This window comes from Lepidochelys kempii, chromosome 1, assembly GCF_965140285.1.
Source record: "Lepidochelys kempii isolate rLepKem1 chromosome 1, rLepKem1.hap1, whole genome shotgun sequence".
Taxonomy (NCBI): domain Eukaryota; kingdom Metazoa; phylum Chordata; order Testudines; family Cheloniidae; genus Lepidochelys; species Lepidochelys kempii.
Genome location: NC_136380.1, coordinates 112,149,290 through 112,167,403, shown reverse-complemented (window position 1 = coordinate 112,167,403; position 18,114 = coordinate 112,149,290). Strand labels below are relative to the sequence as shown.

The 18,114-nt window shown below is 43.4% G+C and overlaps 1 protein-coding gene across 2 annotated transcripts in view; it reads right to left on the bottom strand.

Annotated features, from left to right (window-relative positions):
* TFDP1 (transcription factor Dp-1) overlaps nt 1-13,449 on the bottom strand; it is a 101,087-nt gene extending 87,638 nt beyond the window's left edge. Inside the window, exon 1 of one of the 2 annotated variants that reach the window (XM_073350551.2) lies at nt 13,264-13,449. In XM_073350551.2, the coding sequence (XP_073206652.1) occupies nt 13,264-13,338 (75 nt within the window). In that variant the 5' untranslated portion in view covers nt 13,339-13,449. The remainder of the gene's footprint in view (nt 1-13,263) is intronic. The other variant, XM_073350543.2, reaches the window with a different exon arrangement.
* Nucleotides 13,450-18,114: the final 4,665 nt, after the last annotated feature.

Here is an 18,114-nt window from a genome sequence, read left to right as displayed (position 1 = left end):
TTTTACTTATTAACCCAGAGTATGTATTAATACCTGGGGGGGCAGACAGCTGTGCATCTCTCTCTCTCTCTGTGTTCTAGAGGGCGAACAATTTATGAGTTTACCCTGTATACGTTTTATACAAGGTAAAACCGATTTATTAGCGGTTTGGACCCCATTGGGAGTTGGGCATCTGAGTGTTAAAGACAGGAACACTTCTTAAGCTGCTCTTAGTTTAAGCCTCAGCTATTAGGGGACGTGGTTCAGATCTGGGTCTGGGTTTGCAGCAGGCTAGCGGGTCTGGCTCAAACCAGGCAGGGCTCTGAAGTCCCAAGCTGGGAGGGCAGGGAAAGCAGGGGCAGAAGTAATCTTGGCACATCAGTTGGCAGCCCCCAGGGGGTTTCTGTGATCCAACCCGTCACAACCATATTTCCCAAAATGAAAAAACGGGACACTGCACAGGGCTGGCCAGAGCAACTCACCCAAGCTCTGCTTGTCCCCGCCATACAAGGCTGGGGCTGGCGTTGCTGCTCGCCCGAGCCCTGCTTGTCCCCCAATGTGAGGTTGGGGTAGCTGCTCCCCCTCACCACGTTCCTCTGCATCCCACTTTTGTGTTTTTAAAAAAAAAAAAAAAAAAAAAGTGGGCATTTGTCCTGTTTGCTCTTGCAAACTGACCAAGTGCCCACTTTTGCCAAAAAGTCGGGACAGGGTTTAATAAATGGACTGGCCGAGCCAAAACGGGACATATAGGTCACCCAAATAAATCAATCATCCACAATCAAGCAAATACATAACTAAAATTTGTGATGCATTAACATGACTATTATAACTAGCCATTAAAAGCAGTTATCTAGTAAGTACCGCTGTGTTCCTAACACAGGTAAAACTGAAGACATACACCAGAAGTCCATTGCTATATACTGAACTATGCTATTAAATTATTAATGAAGAAGATAAGCATTTTAAAGAATTGAGACTGTGGCAAAAAGACTACAACCACGCAGGTAAGTTCCAGAACTGGCAAGTGACTTTTTTAGAAGGCATTTTTCCTTGGTCCTTTAGACGTGACTTCAAAAAGCAAAAATAATTGGGATTTTGCTTGTTTCCTCATTTATGATAATACACTAACTCCTCACTTAAAGTTGTCCTGCTTAATGTCATTTTAATGTTACATTGCTGATCAATTAGAGAACATGCTCATTTAAAGTTGTACATTGCCCCCTTATAACGTTTTTTGGCAGCTGTCTGCTTTGTCCACTGCTTGCAGGAAGGGAAGCCTGTTGGAGCTAGGTGGTGGGGGCTTGAAACCAGGGTGGACCAGCAGCCCTACTATCAGCTCCCCGCTCCCTTAAGATTCCTGTGGGGCAGCCATCCAGCAGGCTATCAATTGCCGGCAGTTCAGTTGTCCTCCCCCACTGCCATGTGCTGCTCCTGCCCTCTGCCTTAGGAGGTTACCGTGAGCCTCCTGCTTGCTGTGTGGGGTGGGTGTGCGTCTCTGCTAATGTCAGGGTGTCCCCCTCCCCCCTGCTTACCCCACGGGGGGGATGGGGATGGGACAGGGCTCAGGGCAGAGGGAGCTTGCTGGCAGCAGCAGCTGCTGTCTCAACTTGCTGATCCACTTAAAAAGGCAATGTACTTAGAGTGGAATCAGCTTACTTAAAGGGGCAATGCGCATCTCTCTCTCCCACGTAGGATGTGTGTCTCTGTCTGCCATGCTGTCTCCTCTCCCTCCATTTGTGCTGCATTCTGGAGTGTGAGGCTACATTAACATGTTAACCCTTGAAGGCTCAGCCGAGTGCTAGTTCATCATTTAGCTGTAAGGCATTCCTAGGAATATCCCACCCTCCGACTTCACCATCTCAACCAAGCTTCACAATCATCATTGCTGCATACAGTATTAAATTGTTTGTGTGAAACGTATACTGTGTGTGTGTGTGTGTGTGTGTATATAGTGACAAATGTCTGGCACTACTTTGATGGGGTCTCGCACTCTCTCTTCTTGGGGAGGGTTCAGGGCACCATTTCTCTCCCCTGAACTGGGGTAATAACTGCCCCAGTAGTGTCCTAGAGGAGGGGAGTGGAGCAGGAGGGACCCAGGCCTGCCCTCTACTCTGGGTCCCAGCCCAGGGGCCCTAGGGATAGTGGTAAACCGCTTGAACTAGCGGTTCCTTCCCCTGGACTACTTCCCTCTCCTGTCCTTCAGCTTGTGGGGCTTCCTGCCCTCCCTCTGCACAAACCAGGTGTCCCTTTACCTACGGTCTTGGTCTTCTTAGCCCACCGCAGCCCTTCTCTAAACTCCCCTCTGCTCCAAGACCAATCCACTCTGCTTCAACTCCTTCCCTTGTCTGATTGAAGCAGGTGGGTTTTATTCAGCAACTAGCTTCAGGTGCTCTAATTGGCTTCAGGCGATTTAATTCATCTACAGCAAACTTTCTTCCCTTTGGCCATGCTGTATCACTATATTTTTTATACATACATTTTATTTTTATATATATACATACATATATACACACACACACTCTCTCTCTCTCTTTATATATATATATTATATATAAAAATAATAATATAGTCTTGTCTGGTGAAAAAAATTTCCCTGGAACCTAACCCCTCCTATTTACATTAATTCTTATGGGAAATTGGATTCGCTTAACATCATTTTGCATAAAGTCACATTTTTCAGGAACATAACCTTTTACAGTAACTCCTCACTTAACGCTGTAGTTATCTCCCTCCTGCCTCCATCCAAAAAGGGTGTATGTGCAATGTTTTACCTTTTTAAAAAAATTTTTAACATTAGAAATGTCCGGTCTTGTATACTCTTTCTTGAAAGACATAACGAACGACGGGAGAACAAGTAGTATTAGGATATCAAACACCAAGCAAGTGAAAAAATGATTCAGGGTGAATGATTTTAATTCAGATTTTTTTTTAAAAAAAATCTTTCAGGCAAGTAAGCATTAACAAAACAGTGTCCATAAACAACTCGAACAAGATCTGTTTGTGAGACACTGAATTTTCAACCTCTTCAATTAAAACTTCCAATATGTACTGGAAATCTCCAACAACAAAACAAAAAACCAAAAAGCAAAAACATCAGACTAGATGTTCCTGATATGTAAAGAAAGAAAGCCAGGAAAAAAATGCATATAAAATTCTTTTTAGGCCCTCTTCGTGCATCATAAAGCCCTCATTTCCATTACTGTTAGTGTCATTTTGACTTTTTAAATTTTAGCCCAGTTGTAACCTTTGGACTCAGACAGCAGATTTAAGTTCAGTTAGTTTTCCATGTGGTACTTTTAAATTATCAAAGCATAGGCTTCACATTATTTTAATTACAGAACTGCAAAACATGAGAAAACAATTAAACTTGAAGATAATGGAGTAAATCTAGTTCGTACAGATATAAATAGTCAAGGTATTCATAATGAAGATTTTGTTCAAAAACAAAAACTGTTGCACATGCATTGGTTTCACAGATCTCATAGGAGATGGCAGTCTGCATAAAATAGTGAGGTTGTTATTGTTATACACCGAACGTATGTCTTTGCCAGTAGGCTTCATCAAATAGGTCTGAGAATGGTATACAAAATACACGTTCTTCTAAACAACCTCAGCAGTCTTGTGTCAGGTATTTTCAGTACCATGATGCTACAATGAATGGTAAATAGCCCTCAAACATTAGAACTTATTTACTTTATTCGTAAGGCTGCATGATTACATCAGTTACCACAACTGGCCAAGCTTTTCTGCAAAGAAAACACATGAATCTGAATTCTGACCTGTGGATCTTGCTATCTTTTTTACAAACAATGTATCTTCACTCAAAAAATAGCCATGGGCCTTTACCCTAGTCAGATTTGTGCAAGTGAGCTCTTTTGCTCTTGTAGAACCCTACTGATTTCAGTAGTGCCCTGTGAAAGTGCCAGGGTCCACTCACACTGATCTTATCACAGGATTAGGGCCTTCAATGGCAATGCAGGAAACCACTCCTCAGCATTTCATAAGAACGGCCATTCTGGGTCAGACCAAAGGTCCATCTAGCCCAATATCCTGTTTTCCAACAATGGCCAATGGCAAGTGCCCAAGGGAATGAACAGAACAGATGGATCATTTGATGGTTATCTCCTGTTGCCCATTCCTAGCTTCTGGAAAACAGAGGCTAGGGACACCATTCCTGCCCATCCTGGCTAATAGCCATTGATGGACCTATCTTTTTTTTTTTTTTTTTTTTTAAAAAGCCGTCATAGTCTTGGCCTTCACAACATCCTCAGGCAAAAAGTTTCACAGATTGACTGTGTGCTGTGTGAAGAAATAATTCCTTTTTTTGTTTTAAACCTGCTGCCTATTAATTTCATTTGGTGACCCCTAGTTCTTGTGTTAAGAGGAGGAGTAAAACACACCTCCTTATTTACTTTCTCCACATCAGTCATGACTTTACAGACTTCTATCGTACCCCCCTTAGTCGTCTCTTTTCCAAACTGAAAAGTCCCAGTCTTATTAATCTCTCCTCATACGGAAGCTGTTCCATACCCCTAATAATTTTTGTTGCCCTTTTCTAAACCTTTTCATTTTCAAGTGTACATTTTAAAATATTTTCTTTGGCCAACATATTTACAGACGATATCGTAAAAAATAAGTGAAGTGGAATGAAATAATTTATTCAAGTTTCTTTTGAACACCTCCCTTAAAAGGGAGAGAATACACTTCTCTCACCCCTCCATCTTTAGATATCTGGGGAAGTAATATCAGGCATTGAGCCTGCAACAAGCTCCGTGTGGCAGAATCCTGTACAGGGAATCAATAGGGCTCCATACGGGCACAAGGGTCCACCTGCTCAGAGTCAGGTATAGGGTCAGTCTCATTCGGTAACTAAAATACATAAAACACTAAAATACTGTTAATTAAAATACTTCAGAGGTATCTACCTATCTAGAGATAAAGAGAATAATTTTGCCAAAATATTTTCAAGTAAAAAAATAAAAATGTTGGTAGAACACACAATGTAAAATAAAACTTTGAGAAATCAATCAGTCCAAGATTTTGCAAATTCTCTCCTAGCACGGACAGAATTTTACTAAAGACCATATCTGGAAAGAGATGGTCCATGTGAGAGTCACAAAGTATCCCTGTGACAACTATAGCAATTGCCTACACAGAAATTGATATGAAAAAAGCAATTATGCATATTTGACTGTTTAATGCAGTAAGTGTTTTCTCCCCATACATGACTTCCTCCTACCTGGTCCCCTTCTCCCATGGGCACATTGCAAGGCTGTATTACTCCTCTCCTTTGAGCATTCCTTGCTAACTAATGGTTCTAATTCTTGAGAGCAGCTCCTGTTTCTTCTCTTCCTCCTAGGTAGCAGTGACTCCTAACAGAGAGCCAGACACAAACCACCTGTTTTCCTCCTGCTTTTGCAGGCCTCCAGGATTTTCTTTGCAATTGAAGTAACTGAAAACGAGAAGCACTAGCACCATTCTGCCAGTTGGTTTTCCACCAATCTGTTTAAGAACTGCTACACGATTATATTTTTGAACCATTTAGGAGGAATAGCGTTTCCTTCTCTATTTTCAGACATCAGTTCCAATATACAAGTGACCAACACCTTTTCCTGATATCGGGTTAGAGATGGTAGATGGCCATTAGGTTACTAATTATCTTCCCACCAATGCACAATTATTCCTGACTCCCCTTATTAGTGTTGTGTCCAGTCTAGTTTTAAGTGTCCCAAAAGATGGAAATCTCACCCACTTCCCTTAGGAGAATATTGGATAGCTTGATAATGCTCACAGTAAGTTTATTCAAGGACAAAAATTCCCAAGTATTCCCCTTTCTTAACTGCACCCTATTAATCTTGCTAGACTTCACTGTGTTGTGATGAATCTGAGTGTTAACAGGTCAACAGGGTATAGAGTGTTATATCTGCTAAAGCTCTTATGTCTCCTGAATGAAGGGTGATAGGCCAAACTGGAGGGGAAGATCCCAGGGCAGTTGGGAGGACAGCTGGAAAGCCTTAAAAAACCCACTCCTAAGCGACAAGAGGAGCTAGCAAACAGGAGCGGCTAACAGGGGAGTTTCATAAGGGAGTTCAGAGGGAGAATGCGAGAGGGGGTGCTAAATACACTTAACCTTCTTTAAACTTAAGCCAGAAACAGCCATTGATAAAAACCAAACATCAACAAAGGAATGAGCTGCAGGAGTAAAAAAACAGAATGCAGGCAGAAGTCCAGCAACAGAGTGGGGGCTATCCATTTTATTGCACCAATGCAGCATATATGATTACCTGCCGTATGGACAGGTGGCATACGTGTGCATTCAGTGTAGGGAGCTCCTGGCCCTCACAGACCACATACAGCCTTTGGAGACCAGAGTGGCTGAAATGGAGGAGCTAAAAGAGACAGAGGTACACAGATGAGACTTTCCGGGACACAGCAGAACGGTCCCACCAGCAGCCTTACATCCTCTGTGTTGCTGAGGAGGATGAAAGTTTCAGGGAACTAGAACATCCAACTGAAGCAGAGGGAAACAATCCCATAGTTGGGACTCTCCTTCCAGATGATGTTGTGGTATCCTCTCACACTGAGGAGACCTCTCCAGGGGAGGGAACTCCAGTTACTGGGAAGAGATAGGTAATAGTTATGGGGAAATTTGATCATTAGAAACACAGATAGCTGGGTTTGCGATGACCGGGAGAACCGCATGGTGACTTGCCTGCCTGATGCGAAGGTTGCGGATGTCTCGCAACATCTAGATAGATGTATGTGTAGTGCTGGGGAGAAGCGGATGGTTGTGGTACATGCAGGTGCCAATGACATAGGGAAGGATAGGAGAGAGTTTCTGGAGGCCAAATTTAGGCTACTAGGTAAGAGATTGAAGTCCAGGACCTCCAATGCTTCCAGTTGCACGCGCAGGGCCAGTTCGAACTGCAGGGTCTCAATGTATGGATGAAACAATGGTGTAGGGAGAAGGGGTTTAGATTTACTAGGAACTGGGGAAACTTTTGCGAAAGGGGGAGTCTATACAGGAAGGATGGGCTCCACCTAAACCAAAATGGAACCAGATTGCTGACACTTAAAATTTAAAAGGTCAGAGAGCAGTTTTTAAAAGAAGGGCTGCGGGAAAGCCGACAGGTGTGGAGGAACACGTGGTTTAGACAGATCTCTCTTAGGGGAGGATCTATTGATGGAGATTCTTTATGTCCTAGTAAGGAGGAGAGGATGGAAGCTGATAAAATACAGGTAGGATCTGATGAGAAACAGTCAAATGAAAAAAAGAACAGGAGTACTTGTGGCACCCTAGAGGCTAACAAATTTATTTGAGCATAAGTTTTTGTGGGCTACAGCAACTGATGAAGTGGGCTGTGGCCCACGAAAGCTTATGCTCAAATAAATTTATTAGTCTCTAAGGTGCCACAAGTACTCCTGTTCTTTTTGTGGATACAGACTAACACGGCTGCTACTCTGAAACCAGTCAAATGAAAAAGAGGCCCATTCAATTACATCAGGAAATGGCAGACAGCTAAAAAGTGACAAGTTTTTAAAATGCTTATATTCAAATGCTAGAAGTCTAAATAATAAGATGGGTGAACTACAGTGCCTCATATTAAATGAGGATATTGATACAATAGGCATCACAGAAACTTGGTGGAATGAGGATAATCAATGGGACACAGTAGTACCAGGGTACAAAATATATCAGAAGGACAGAACAGGTTGTGCTGGTGGAGGACTGGCACTATATGTAAAAAATAAATAAAAAAATCAAAGAATCAAATGAAGTAAAAAGCTTGTAAAAAAAAAAAAAATGAACCAAACTGTACCAAAAAATCTTTATGGATAGTAATTCCATACTCTAATAAGAATATAGCAGTAGGGATATATTACCAGCCACCTGCACAGGATGGTGATAGTGACTGAAATGCGCAGGGAGATTAGAGAAGCTATAAAAATAAAAAAACTCAGTAATAATGGGGGATTTCAACAATCCCCACATTTCCTGGGTACATGTCACATCGGGACGTGATGCAGAGATAAAGTTTGACACCTTAAATGACTTGGAACCCACAAAAGGAAAGTCAATTCTTGATTTAGTCCTAAATGCAGCACAGGGTCTGGTCCAAGTACTGATTATAGCTGGACCAGTTGGTAATCGTGACCATAATATAAGTAAACATCCCCGTAGCAGGGAAGCCACCACAACAGCCCAACACTGTAGCATTTAATTTCAGAAAGGGGGACTGCACAAAAATGAGGAAGTTAAACAGAAATTAAAAGCCAAAAGTGAAATCCCTGCAAGCTGCATGGAAACTTTTTAAAGACACCATAATAGAGGCTCAAATTAAATGTATACTCCAAATTAAAAAACCTAGTAAGAGAACCAAAGAAGTACCACCATGGCTAAACAACAAAGTAAAAGAAGCAGTGAGAGACCAAAAGGCATCCTTTAAAAAGTGGAAGTTAAATCCTACTGAGGAAAATAAGAAAGGAGCATAATCTCTGACAAATGAAGTCTAAAAATATAATTAGGAAGGCCAAAAAAGAATTTGAAGAACAGTTAGCCAAAGACTCAAAAAGTAATAACATTTTTAAGTACATCAGAAGCAGGAAGTCTGCTAAACATCCAGTGGGACAACTGGACGATCAAGATGCTAAAAGAGCACTTGCGGACAATAAGGCAGTTACGGAGAAACTAAATGAATTATTTGCAGCAGTCTTTATGGCTGAGGATGTGAGGAAATCCCCACACCTGAGCCATTCGTTTTAGGTGACAAATCTGCGGAACGGACGCAGATTGAGGTGTCACGAGAGGAGGTTTAGGAACAAATTGATAAACTGAAAAGTAATAAGTAACCAGGACCAGATGGTATTTACCAAAGAGTTCTGAAAGAAATCAAATGTGAAATTGCTGAACTACTAACTGTAGTTTGTAACATCATTTAGATCAGTTTCTGTACCAAATGACTGGAAGATAGTTAATGTGACACCAATTTTTAAAAAGGGCTTCAGAGGCAATCCTGGCAATCACAGGCCGGTAAGCCTGACTTCGGTACCAGGTAAGGTGATTGAAACTATAGTAAAGAACAAAATTGTCAGACGCATAGATGAACATAATTTGTTGGGGAAGAGCCAATATGTGTTTTGTAAAAGGAAATCATGCCTCACCAATCTACTAGAATTCTTTGAGAGAGTCAGCAAGCATGTGGACAAGGGGGAATCCAGTGAATACAGTGTACTTAGATTTTCAAAAAGCCTTTGACAAGGTCTCTCACCGAAGGCTCTTAAGCAAATTAAGCAGTCATAGGACAGGAGGGAAGGTCCTCTCATGGATTAGTAACTGGTTAAAAGATAGGGAACAAAGGGTAGGAATGAATGGTCAGTTTTCAGAATGGAAAGAGGTAAACAGTGGTGTCTCCCCAGGGATCTGTATTGGGACCAGTCCTATTCAACGTATTCATAAATAATCTGGAGAAAGGGATAAACAGTAAGGTGGCAAAATTTGCAGATGATACAAAACTACTCAAGACAGATATTCAAGCAGACTGCATAGAGCTACAAAAGGATCTCACAAAACTGGGTCACTGGGCAACAAAATGGCAGATGAAATTCAATGTCGATAAATGCAAAGTAATGCACATTGGAAAACATATATACACCTCTACCCCAATATAACGCTGCCCCGGGGAGCCCAAAAAAAACCTTACCGCATTATAGGTGAAACCGTGTTATATCGAACTTGCTTTGATCCACTGGAGCGCGCAGCCGCAGCCCCCCAGAGCGCTGCTTTACCGTGTTATATCTGAATTTGTGTTATATCAGGTTAGAGGTATACATATAAAATGATGTATATCTAAATTAGCTTGTTACCGCTCAAGAAAGAGATTTTGAATTCATTGTGGATAATGCTCTGAAAACATCCACTCAATGTGCAGCGGCAGTAAAAAAGCCAACAGAATGTTGGGAATTATTAAGAAAGGGATAGATAGTAAGACAGAAAATATCATATTGCCTCTATATAAATCCATGGAACGCCCACACCTTAAATACTGCGTGCAGATGCAGTCCCCCCAATCTCAAAAAAAGATATATTGACTTGGAAAAGATTCAGAAAAGAACAAAAATGATTAGGGGTATGGAACAGCTTCCATATGAGGAGAGATTAATAAAATTGGGACTTTTCAGCTTGGAAGAGAGATGACTAAGGGGGGGATATGATACAGGTCTATAAAATCATGACAAGTGTGGAGAAAGTAAATAAGAAACTGTTATGAGAAGGAGTAAACAACACACTAACTAGGCAGCAGGTTTAAAATAAGCAAAAGGATGTATTTTTTCCACACAACGCAGAGTCAACTTGTGGAATTCCTTACCAGAGGATGTTGTGAAGGCCAAGACTAACAGGGTTCAAAAAGTAACTAGGTAAGTTCATGGAGTATAGGACCATCAATGGCTATTTGCCTGGATGGGCAGGGACTGTGTCCCTAGCCTCTGTTTTGCCAGAAGCTGGGAATGGACGACAGGGGATGGATCACTTGATGATCACCTGTTCTGTTCTTCCCTCTGGAGCACCTGGCATAGGCCACTGTCAGAAGACAGGATACTGGGCTCATGGACTTTTGGTCTGACCCAGTATGGCTGTTCTTATGTTCTAAAGTGACAGAAACAGGAGTGGTGACTGAGCTGAGGTTTCTGGGATTCCCCAAGCATGGCTGGGTCTAATTTGGTTTAAGATCAACAGGACTCATGGGAGTAGCGTAGATGAGAATATGCACACAGTGTTAAAAAAAAAAAAAGTTACACCACACCCAACTCTGGGACTCCAATTCCTCTCATCAGAAACTGATCACTGCCAAAGTAAAGGGAAATCATATTATCCTATCCCCAAGCTGCAAACACTCTTCACACACCATGGTCTTTGCTCCCTCTCTATTGTCAATGAGCCAGGCTACACATTTTCAATATCTTAACTCTCCCTAGCAAGTTATTCCTTCCTCCCCTTAAATAACTTTATCATCTCTTCTTTGAATTTAATCAATCAATTTAAAGTCTTTTAGTAATGAGTGTGTCCTTTGGTCTTTCAGTAAATGAGTCCAGTTACTCTCTGTATAGTTCTGCTGACTACCTCTCCACTCTTTGATGTGGTATCTCTGCATCTTTAGTCAACATGACACTGGTCATTTTTGCTGCCAGATCATTCTGGAATTTCATAAATGAGCTGCTCTTCTCCTACATCTCTTTTAGCATTACAGATTTCAAGGTTTCTCCCTATCAAACATTTGTGTTCTGAATTATTTTCCTCAAATATTAGCCTGCATTTTACTTTATTTTTTAATTCATTTGGATTCACCCACTTGTGTTTTTAACTCTCTCTACACCCCTTTGCATTATTTCTCTATCCTCACTGGTGTTTTCTCAACTCCTCTATATTTAATATTAACTGTGATGTGCTCTTTACTCCCTCTTCTTCAATGAAGATGTTATTTATGACTGAAGCTACAGCAGACTTTGCAATAGCTTCTGGGCCTTATCCATTAGAAAAAAATCCATTAGTACTTTCCCCAAACTCAATACTTTGCCATTTATCATTATCAGTTGTTCACAATCCTCTGGCCAGTTTTCAGTCTATATGACACTATATCTATGTCACTAACATTTTCAGATAAAGATTTTGGAAGATTCACCAAATGTTTTAGTAAAATCCATATATTCTTTCTTTAATCCCCCTGCTTTGCTATTAATTTTGTAATTTTTTTTAAAAAGGAATAGATTTTGTTTGGAAAGAAATATTCTTTATACATTTATACTGCTTACTGTTCACAGTGCAAATTATCCAGTAAGATCCCAATCCTGCAGAATTATGCACATACTTGATTTTTACATACATGAACAGTTCTACTGAAGTCTACAGGATTATGCACCCACTTAAAGTTAAGCATGTGCAAATCTTTGCAGGATCAAGACCTAAAAAATTAGGGATTTTTTCCTCTTGTAAATTGTTCCATTATTTCACTAAGGACAGAAGTTAAGCTTTGAACAGTAATCATCAGGTTCACTCTTCTTTCCGTTTTTGAAAATTGGAAAAAAGCAATTAGTACCCCATCAGTTGTCTATCACTAAACTATACATAACTACATATAAGTTTGCAAGTTATCCTAATATCTTATGGTCCATATCAGCTGAACTGGATGAGTAGTATACACGTTTGTTCCCCAAGTACGCTCCTTACATGCTCTTCATCAATATTCATTAAGTTCCTCCTCATTTCCTAGTTTTCTAAATTCTCCCACACACTCTTTTTTTGGGGGGGTCAGCAAAACTTGTCAGTCAACGGTGTGAAAAACACCCCTGACCAATGTAAGTTTTGCCGATAAAAGCACCAGTGTGGACAGCGCTATGCTGGCATGAGATGCTCTCCCGCCAGTGTGGTGCAGCTACATGGGAGACCTTACAGCAGTACAGCTGTATCTGTAGTGTAGACATAGCTTAGGAGGGATTTAAACAGAAGGACTTCAGTATCTCCGTCATTTTCAACCATCTTTTATGACAGGTTTCAGAGTAACAACCGTGTTAGTCTGTATTCGCAAAAAGAAAAGAAGTACTTGTGGCACCTTAGAGACTAACCAATTTATTTGAGCATGAGCTTTCGTGAGCTACAGCTCACTTCATCGGATGCATACAGTGGAAACTGCAGCAGACTTTATATACACACCATCTTTTATGTTATCCTCTCAATGGGCCTACTTTCTTCCCTCCCACCCATAAGGCCTTTTGCTATCTTTAATGTAATTCACTTCCTTTGTCTTTTCCTGGCAAGCCTTGACTGACTGTTTTTTCTATTTGGTTGCCACACCACTCATTAGGGGTTTTTTTTAAGTGGTTTTTAAACCACACCAGTGCTCTATAATATTAATTCTTTAAACCAAGGATTACTTAAGTTCTATCTGTGTCACACTGTTTGGAAGGTTGCAATACTGTCTCACATCAAACCTTATGCCATAATCTAAAACCTTTTTAAAAATGCTGTTCTGCTTAGTATTTTTTAGAAAATATGCAAAAAACATATCCATATGCAAATCAAAATATCAGAATACTTTACTAGCAATGTAACATGCAATTATGAAAGCCTAATGATATTAGATGAGGACTGTTAGTGAACAGAAGTTTGTTTACATTTAAAAATACTGTCTTATATTTAAATGTAATTTTTCTGATAGTTACAGAGGTATTAAAAAGGGAATTGTAAGAATAGATGGCTCAAGAGATAAACCCTCTTTTATTATCACTCACCTCTAGGTTAGTGGCATGAATTTGATGGACTATGTGGAAAAAAAATAGTTGCCTGAGGGCAATTCCTGTTGGCATTAAGTAGGTTCATTTTGTCTGTCTCAGAAGAGAAGGGGTGGAAAAGAAAAGGGAATGGAGACTGAAGGACCCTCTCACCCCTAAACAGGGTTGAATTGCAGGGAAACACTGACAGTGGTGCTCCCGGTGTACCTGTTTTATCAACAAACAGGTAACTTAATGAAAGGTACTTCACTGACAACACTCAGACTGAACAACAATTTCATTATTTTGTTTTTGTATTAAGCACAGCAGTGAAAAGCAGTTTTCATAACCTCTACTACAAGTATACAAAATGCCTGCATCACAAAATGCTTTTCAGCAAGATGGTGGCTTTTTGTTTTGTTGCACAGAACAAATGTCTGCAGATTCTCTTAAATCTAAAGCCTTTTTATAGTACAAGAGCTAATAATTCTATTCTAAACTTTCTATGTGAAAACAGTGACAGATGCACTGCAAACCCTATTTTAAATAAGATACAAAAAGAGGTCTTCATATCCCCTAATGCCATCTGTGGGATGTATGGCCTGCTTTATTTTTATTAGCAAGAACAAGGAAATATTCTATTACTCATACTTCCACATATAATATGAAACAAATATACTTACATCTTTTGCCATGTTACCTATGCCTAGAAATCAAGGCGCTTAAATGCTTGATGCCCACAGAAGAAAACAGGAACAGTGATGTTATTTTCTAAAAAGAAAGTCAAGACAACACCAGCTATAATAGTGAATTGCAGAAGTCTGTAAAAATGTAATTTATTAACTACAAGCATATATTCCTTTACTTTAGAACGTGTCTCGCAATATTTAAAAAGTTTTCTGGCATCATCAACTTACTCTCGGTGAACAGCCGCACAACCCCCACAGGGGAACGACCTCCCTGCAGCTCGGGGAAGCTGTCACAATTCGCCCCCTACCTCCAGGGGCTTCCCCACCCCATATATACACGGAGGAGCCCAGCAGGGCGGCAGGCGGCCTGCGCTGGCAGTCTAAGCCCACACCGGGCCGGTCACGGTCCAGCTGTGCCCTCTGCAACATTACTCCCACCCCCCAGGCCAGGCCTCTGCATAGGAGTGGGGGCGCCTCTATGCCGGACCTGTCAGCTTCGCCACAGACACTAGGCCTCTGCGGCCAGCCCCCTGACAGCCCCCCGTACCCGGCGGCGGGCGCAGGCAGACGGGCCGCAGCTGCGATGGGAGGCGAAGGAGGACGCGGCGCCCCTGAGGCTCCTCACAGACGGGCAGCCCCAACAGCGCCTCAGACCCCCCCTCCCCCCCCGCCGGGGGCCCGCCAGCCCGCCCAAGCTGGCGCGGGGCCGCGCGAGGCACTGGGCTCGCCTGACTCAGGGGCCGGAGGCACCATCTCCCCCACCCACCCCGGCAGATCCCGCGCCCCCTCCCCACGTCCCGCCCAAACCCATCCCCCGGCGCAGCAGCACCTCCCACCTGCCGAACGGTGCCTCCACCTGAGCGGCCGGCGGCGGACAGCAGCGCCCTCCGCCCGCCCGCCCCCACAGCGCCGCTCTGCGGAGACACGGCGGGGGGCGCCGACTGCACATGTGCAGCTCACGGGCCTCCAATGTCGGGGGGGAGGGGGCTCCGGGGCTGTCATTGGCCCCAGGCCCAATCGTGGGGTCTCGCTCCCGGCCGCCCCCCCCCCCACGTGTCAGTCTCACTCTTCCTTGTCCCCGCGTCCCTCCCTTCTAACCCACCCCCCCTGCCCCGCCAGCCGCCCGCTCCCCGCACACCTGCGCAGGCTCCCCCCTCCCCTCGGAGGGCTCCCTGTGTGGGGGCGGGGGCGCAGCCGCCCCTCCCCGGCTCCGACACGCGGATGCGGCCCTAGAAGAATTTTTCCGTTGGCACAAAAAAAAAATTGAAACTTACACTTTTGTACGTCCCACCCGCGTGATGCTGCGCGATGACGTCACAAGGTGTAACGTGCCTCGCACAGGGCACACGCGGAGAGACCAGTGGTCCCTCCACCCGCCGTCCGTGAAAAGCGCATGCGCGGCTTTTTCGCGCCCATGGGTTCCCCGCCCTCCTCTGGGAACAAGTGCGCGGGAAGCACGGGCGCGAGAGCTGGCGGTTAGTCAGTGAAAAGCAGCCGTTGCGCTGTGGCACGTGGCGTTACTCGAGGGGGTGGCTGGGCCCGGGCTGTGTAAGCGCTGAGCTGTCTGCCTCCCACCTGTGGGCGTCAAGCAAAGGGAGACGAGATCAAGACTGTACAGTGACCCACCTGTGCTGATTATGGCTGGGTTGGGGCACTCAGCCCATATCCCCTTCTTCCCTGGCTGCAGGCGAGGGCTTGTTGCCCAGGTGCTGGGTCTTCAGGTGTCTTAGCAGACCTAGCCCCAGGTTCACTAGCAGAACATTTCTGTTGCCCTAATGATATTGCTGGGCACACTAATGGCAGAGCTCACTGTCAAAACAAAGCATGAGGGTGTTGTCTCATGTACGGGCTCTGCATCCATTGCAACAGCATTTTAGTAACCAGCCCTAACCAACCTCTGAATAATGCTCATGTTACTTCCTCCTCACCCACTGCCTCATGATTATCAGGGCAGGAGCACTTAGAATGCCCCATTTTAAACATGTAATTTTAAAGTAGTTTAAATTAGAGGGCATATTTGCTCCTCTGCAAGCTCTGCTGGTTGAAGCAGACACAGTGAGATACTGTACTCATGACAGCTATGACAGAATTGTACTGCATAGTAAGTTCTATAGCATGGTTTGTCATCTTTTAAGACTCCTTTTTCTTCTCCACCATGCTAGGTTTTTAAAATTTAGAGAACTGTGATTTCATCAGAATAAACTATGACCTTTTTGCAAAATGGAGCATCCTTCGAATCTTCAAATCTAGAAGAATGAAGCAGTGACTGTAGAAAAAGGAGCTGGTACACAAATAAAACTGCTTTCAAAAATGTAAAAATCATGGTGTAAGGTTCAAAGACTTTGAAAAATGTTTTAGATTTTTGTGCAAGAGGAAGGCAGCAATTATTTAAGCAGCAAGTGACAGCTTAAAAGCAAAGAGGAAAAATATACGCTAGAGATTATTTTTGGACTGAGAATAACTGGTGACTGATTTATCCCCTTACAAAGAAAGAATAGGTAAGGAAAAAATATTTAGAGATAACATCTGTGCAGACTGGGAAAAGAGACCTAGCTCTAGAGGCTTTTAGATCATTGAGGGCAGCAGTAGTAGGATGTAGCATGAAACAGGTCTACTACCAGCTATGGCATGCCATCCTGCTTCTCTCCAAATGTTTGAGTCAGTTCTTTCTTGATCACAGTCAGCAAAGCAGTACCATCAAGAGAAAATATTTTTTGGTTGCTCAAATTCTTCTATTGCAGGGGTTCTCAAACTTCATTGCACCGCTACCCCCTTCTGACAGCAAAAATTACTACACAACCCCAGAAGGGGGGACTGAAGCCTGAGCCCCGCCACCCGAGGCAAGGAGAGGAGGGGGGCAAAGCCCAAAGGCTTCAGCCCCAGGCAGGCGTACTGTAACCTAGCCCTGACACCCAGTGTTGAAACCTGAGGCTGGGCTCAGGCGTGGGCTTGGGCTCCGGGCCCCAGCAACTCTAAGCCAGCCCTGGTGACCGCAGTGAAATGGGGTCCCGATCCACTTTGGGGTCCCGACCCAGAGTTTGAGAATCGCTGTTCTATTGACAGTTGTTATATAACCTTACCATATTAGTCATATCTTCCAGGCAGTCCAGTGCAGTTGCATAAACTACTTGTGAGGTAACTGGATTAACTATTCTAATGTGCTCTGAGGAGGTTTGGCACTTGTTTTATGTTGTGCTTTATGCCTGCTGCAGTGTTTAGGCAATGCTTTCCCCCCCTGAATTCTCCAGCTCCCATACTGGCATGTCCACACCTGAGTGGGCTTTTCTTTACCGCTATGGTATCTGCCCCAGAGCTCCAGTGCTTGCTTCAGAGCACGAGTCTTCAGTGTTTCTCAGCACACTAATGCCTGACTCAGAATGCTCCTGTGCTTTGTATTTCTCAGATATTTTGGAGCATCAGCACCTGGTTGTTCATGGTGCCAGAAATCTTTTAGTGTTGGCTTTTTCTATGCTCTGCCACTCAATTTTCTTTCAAGTATATTTTCAAAGGAGGAGAATAGGCCACTCAACGTCAAACTATGTCAGTGTGGCAAAACTATGTACAAAATAGCCTCTTTTCTTTGCATCATCTATCTCAAGAGTTGACCACAATATGCAGAAATGCCTGATTTGCCTGCAGAATGATGTCGCCTCATGCACTGAAGAAATATCCCAACTTGTGGCATTCCGATTAGACTGAAAGTCCAAGTGATGCAGGCACAGATTGCTTCAAAGGGTAAAGACTTGAAACTAAATTCTGTGGCAGCAAAGGATATTGAGTTCTCGAATTCAGTTATCACCCATATAAGAGCAGATCAAGACCCCCAATAAACCCAGTGGGGTAGCTTCATCACTGAAGTACCCTGTGCCAACATCAGCGAAGTTGATGACTCTGAGCCCAGGAGGGGCATGGGGCCAGGTGACACCTTCTGCCCAGGAAAGTGGACAGTGACTGGAGGAGGAGCTGGGTTGTGTGTCTGGCTAAGACTGCTGGAGGGGATTTCAGTTTTGGAGCTGGCTGGAGAAATGGAGGGAGACCCAGGACCGGGGTCTAGGCTCCCTGTCCCCCAAGATGGACCTGACTGAGGGGGTCCTGTTGTCTGTACCTACAAGCTCTGCTTTCAACTGTGTTCTTGTTGTCTAATAAACTTTCTGTTTTACTGGCTGACTGAGAGTCACAGTGA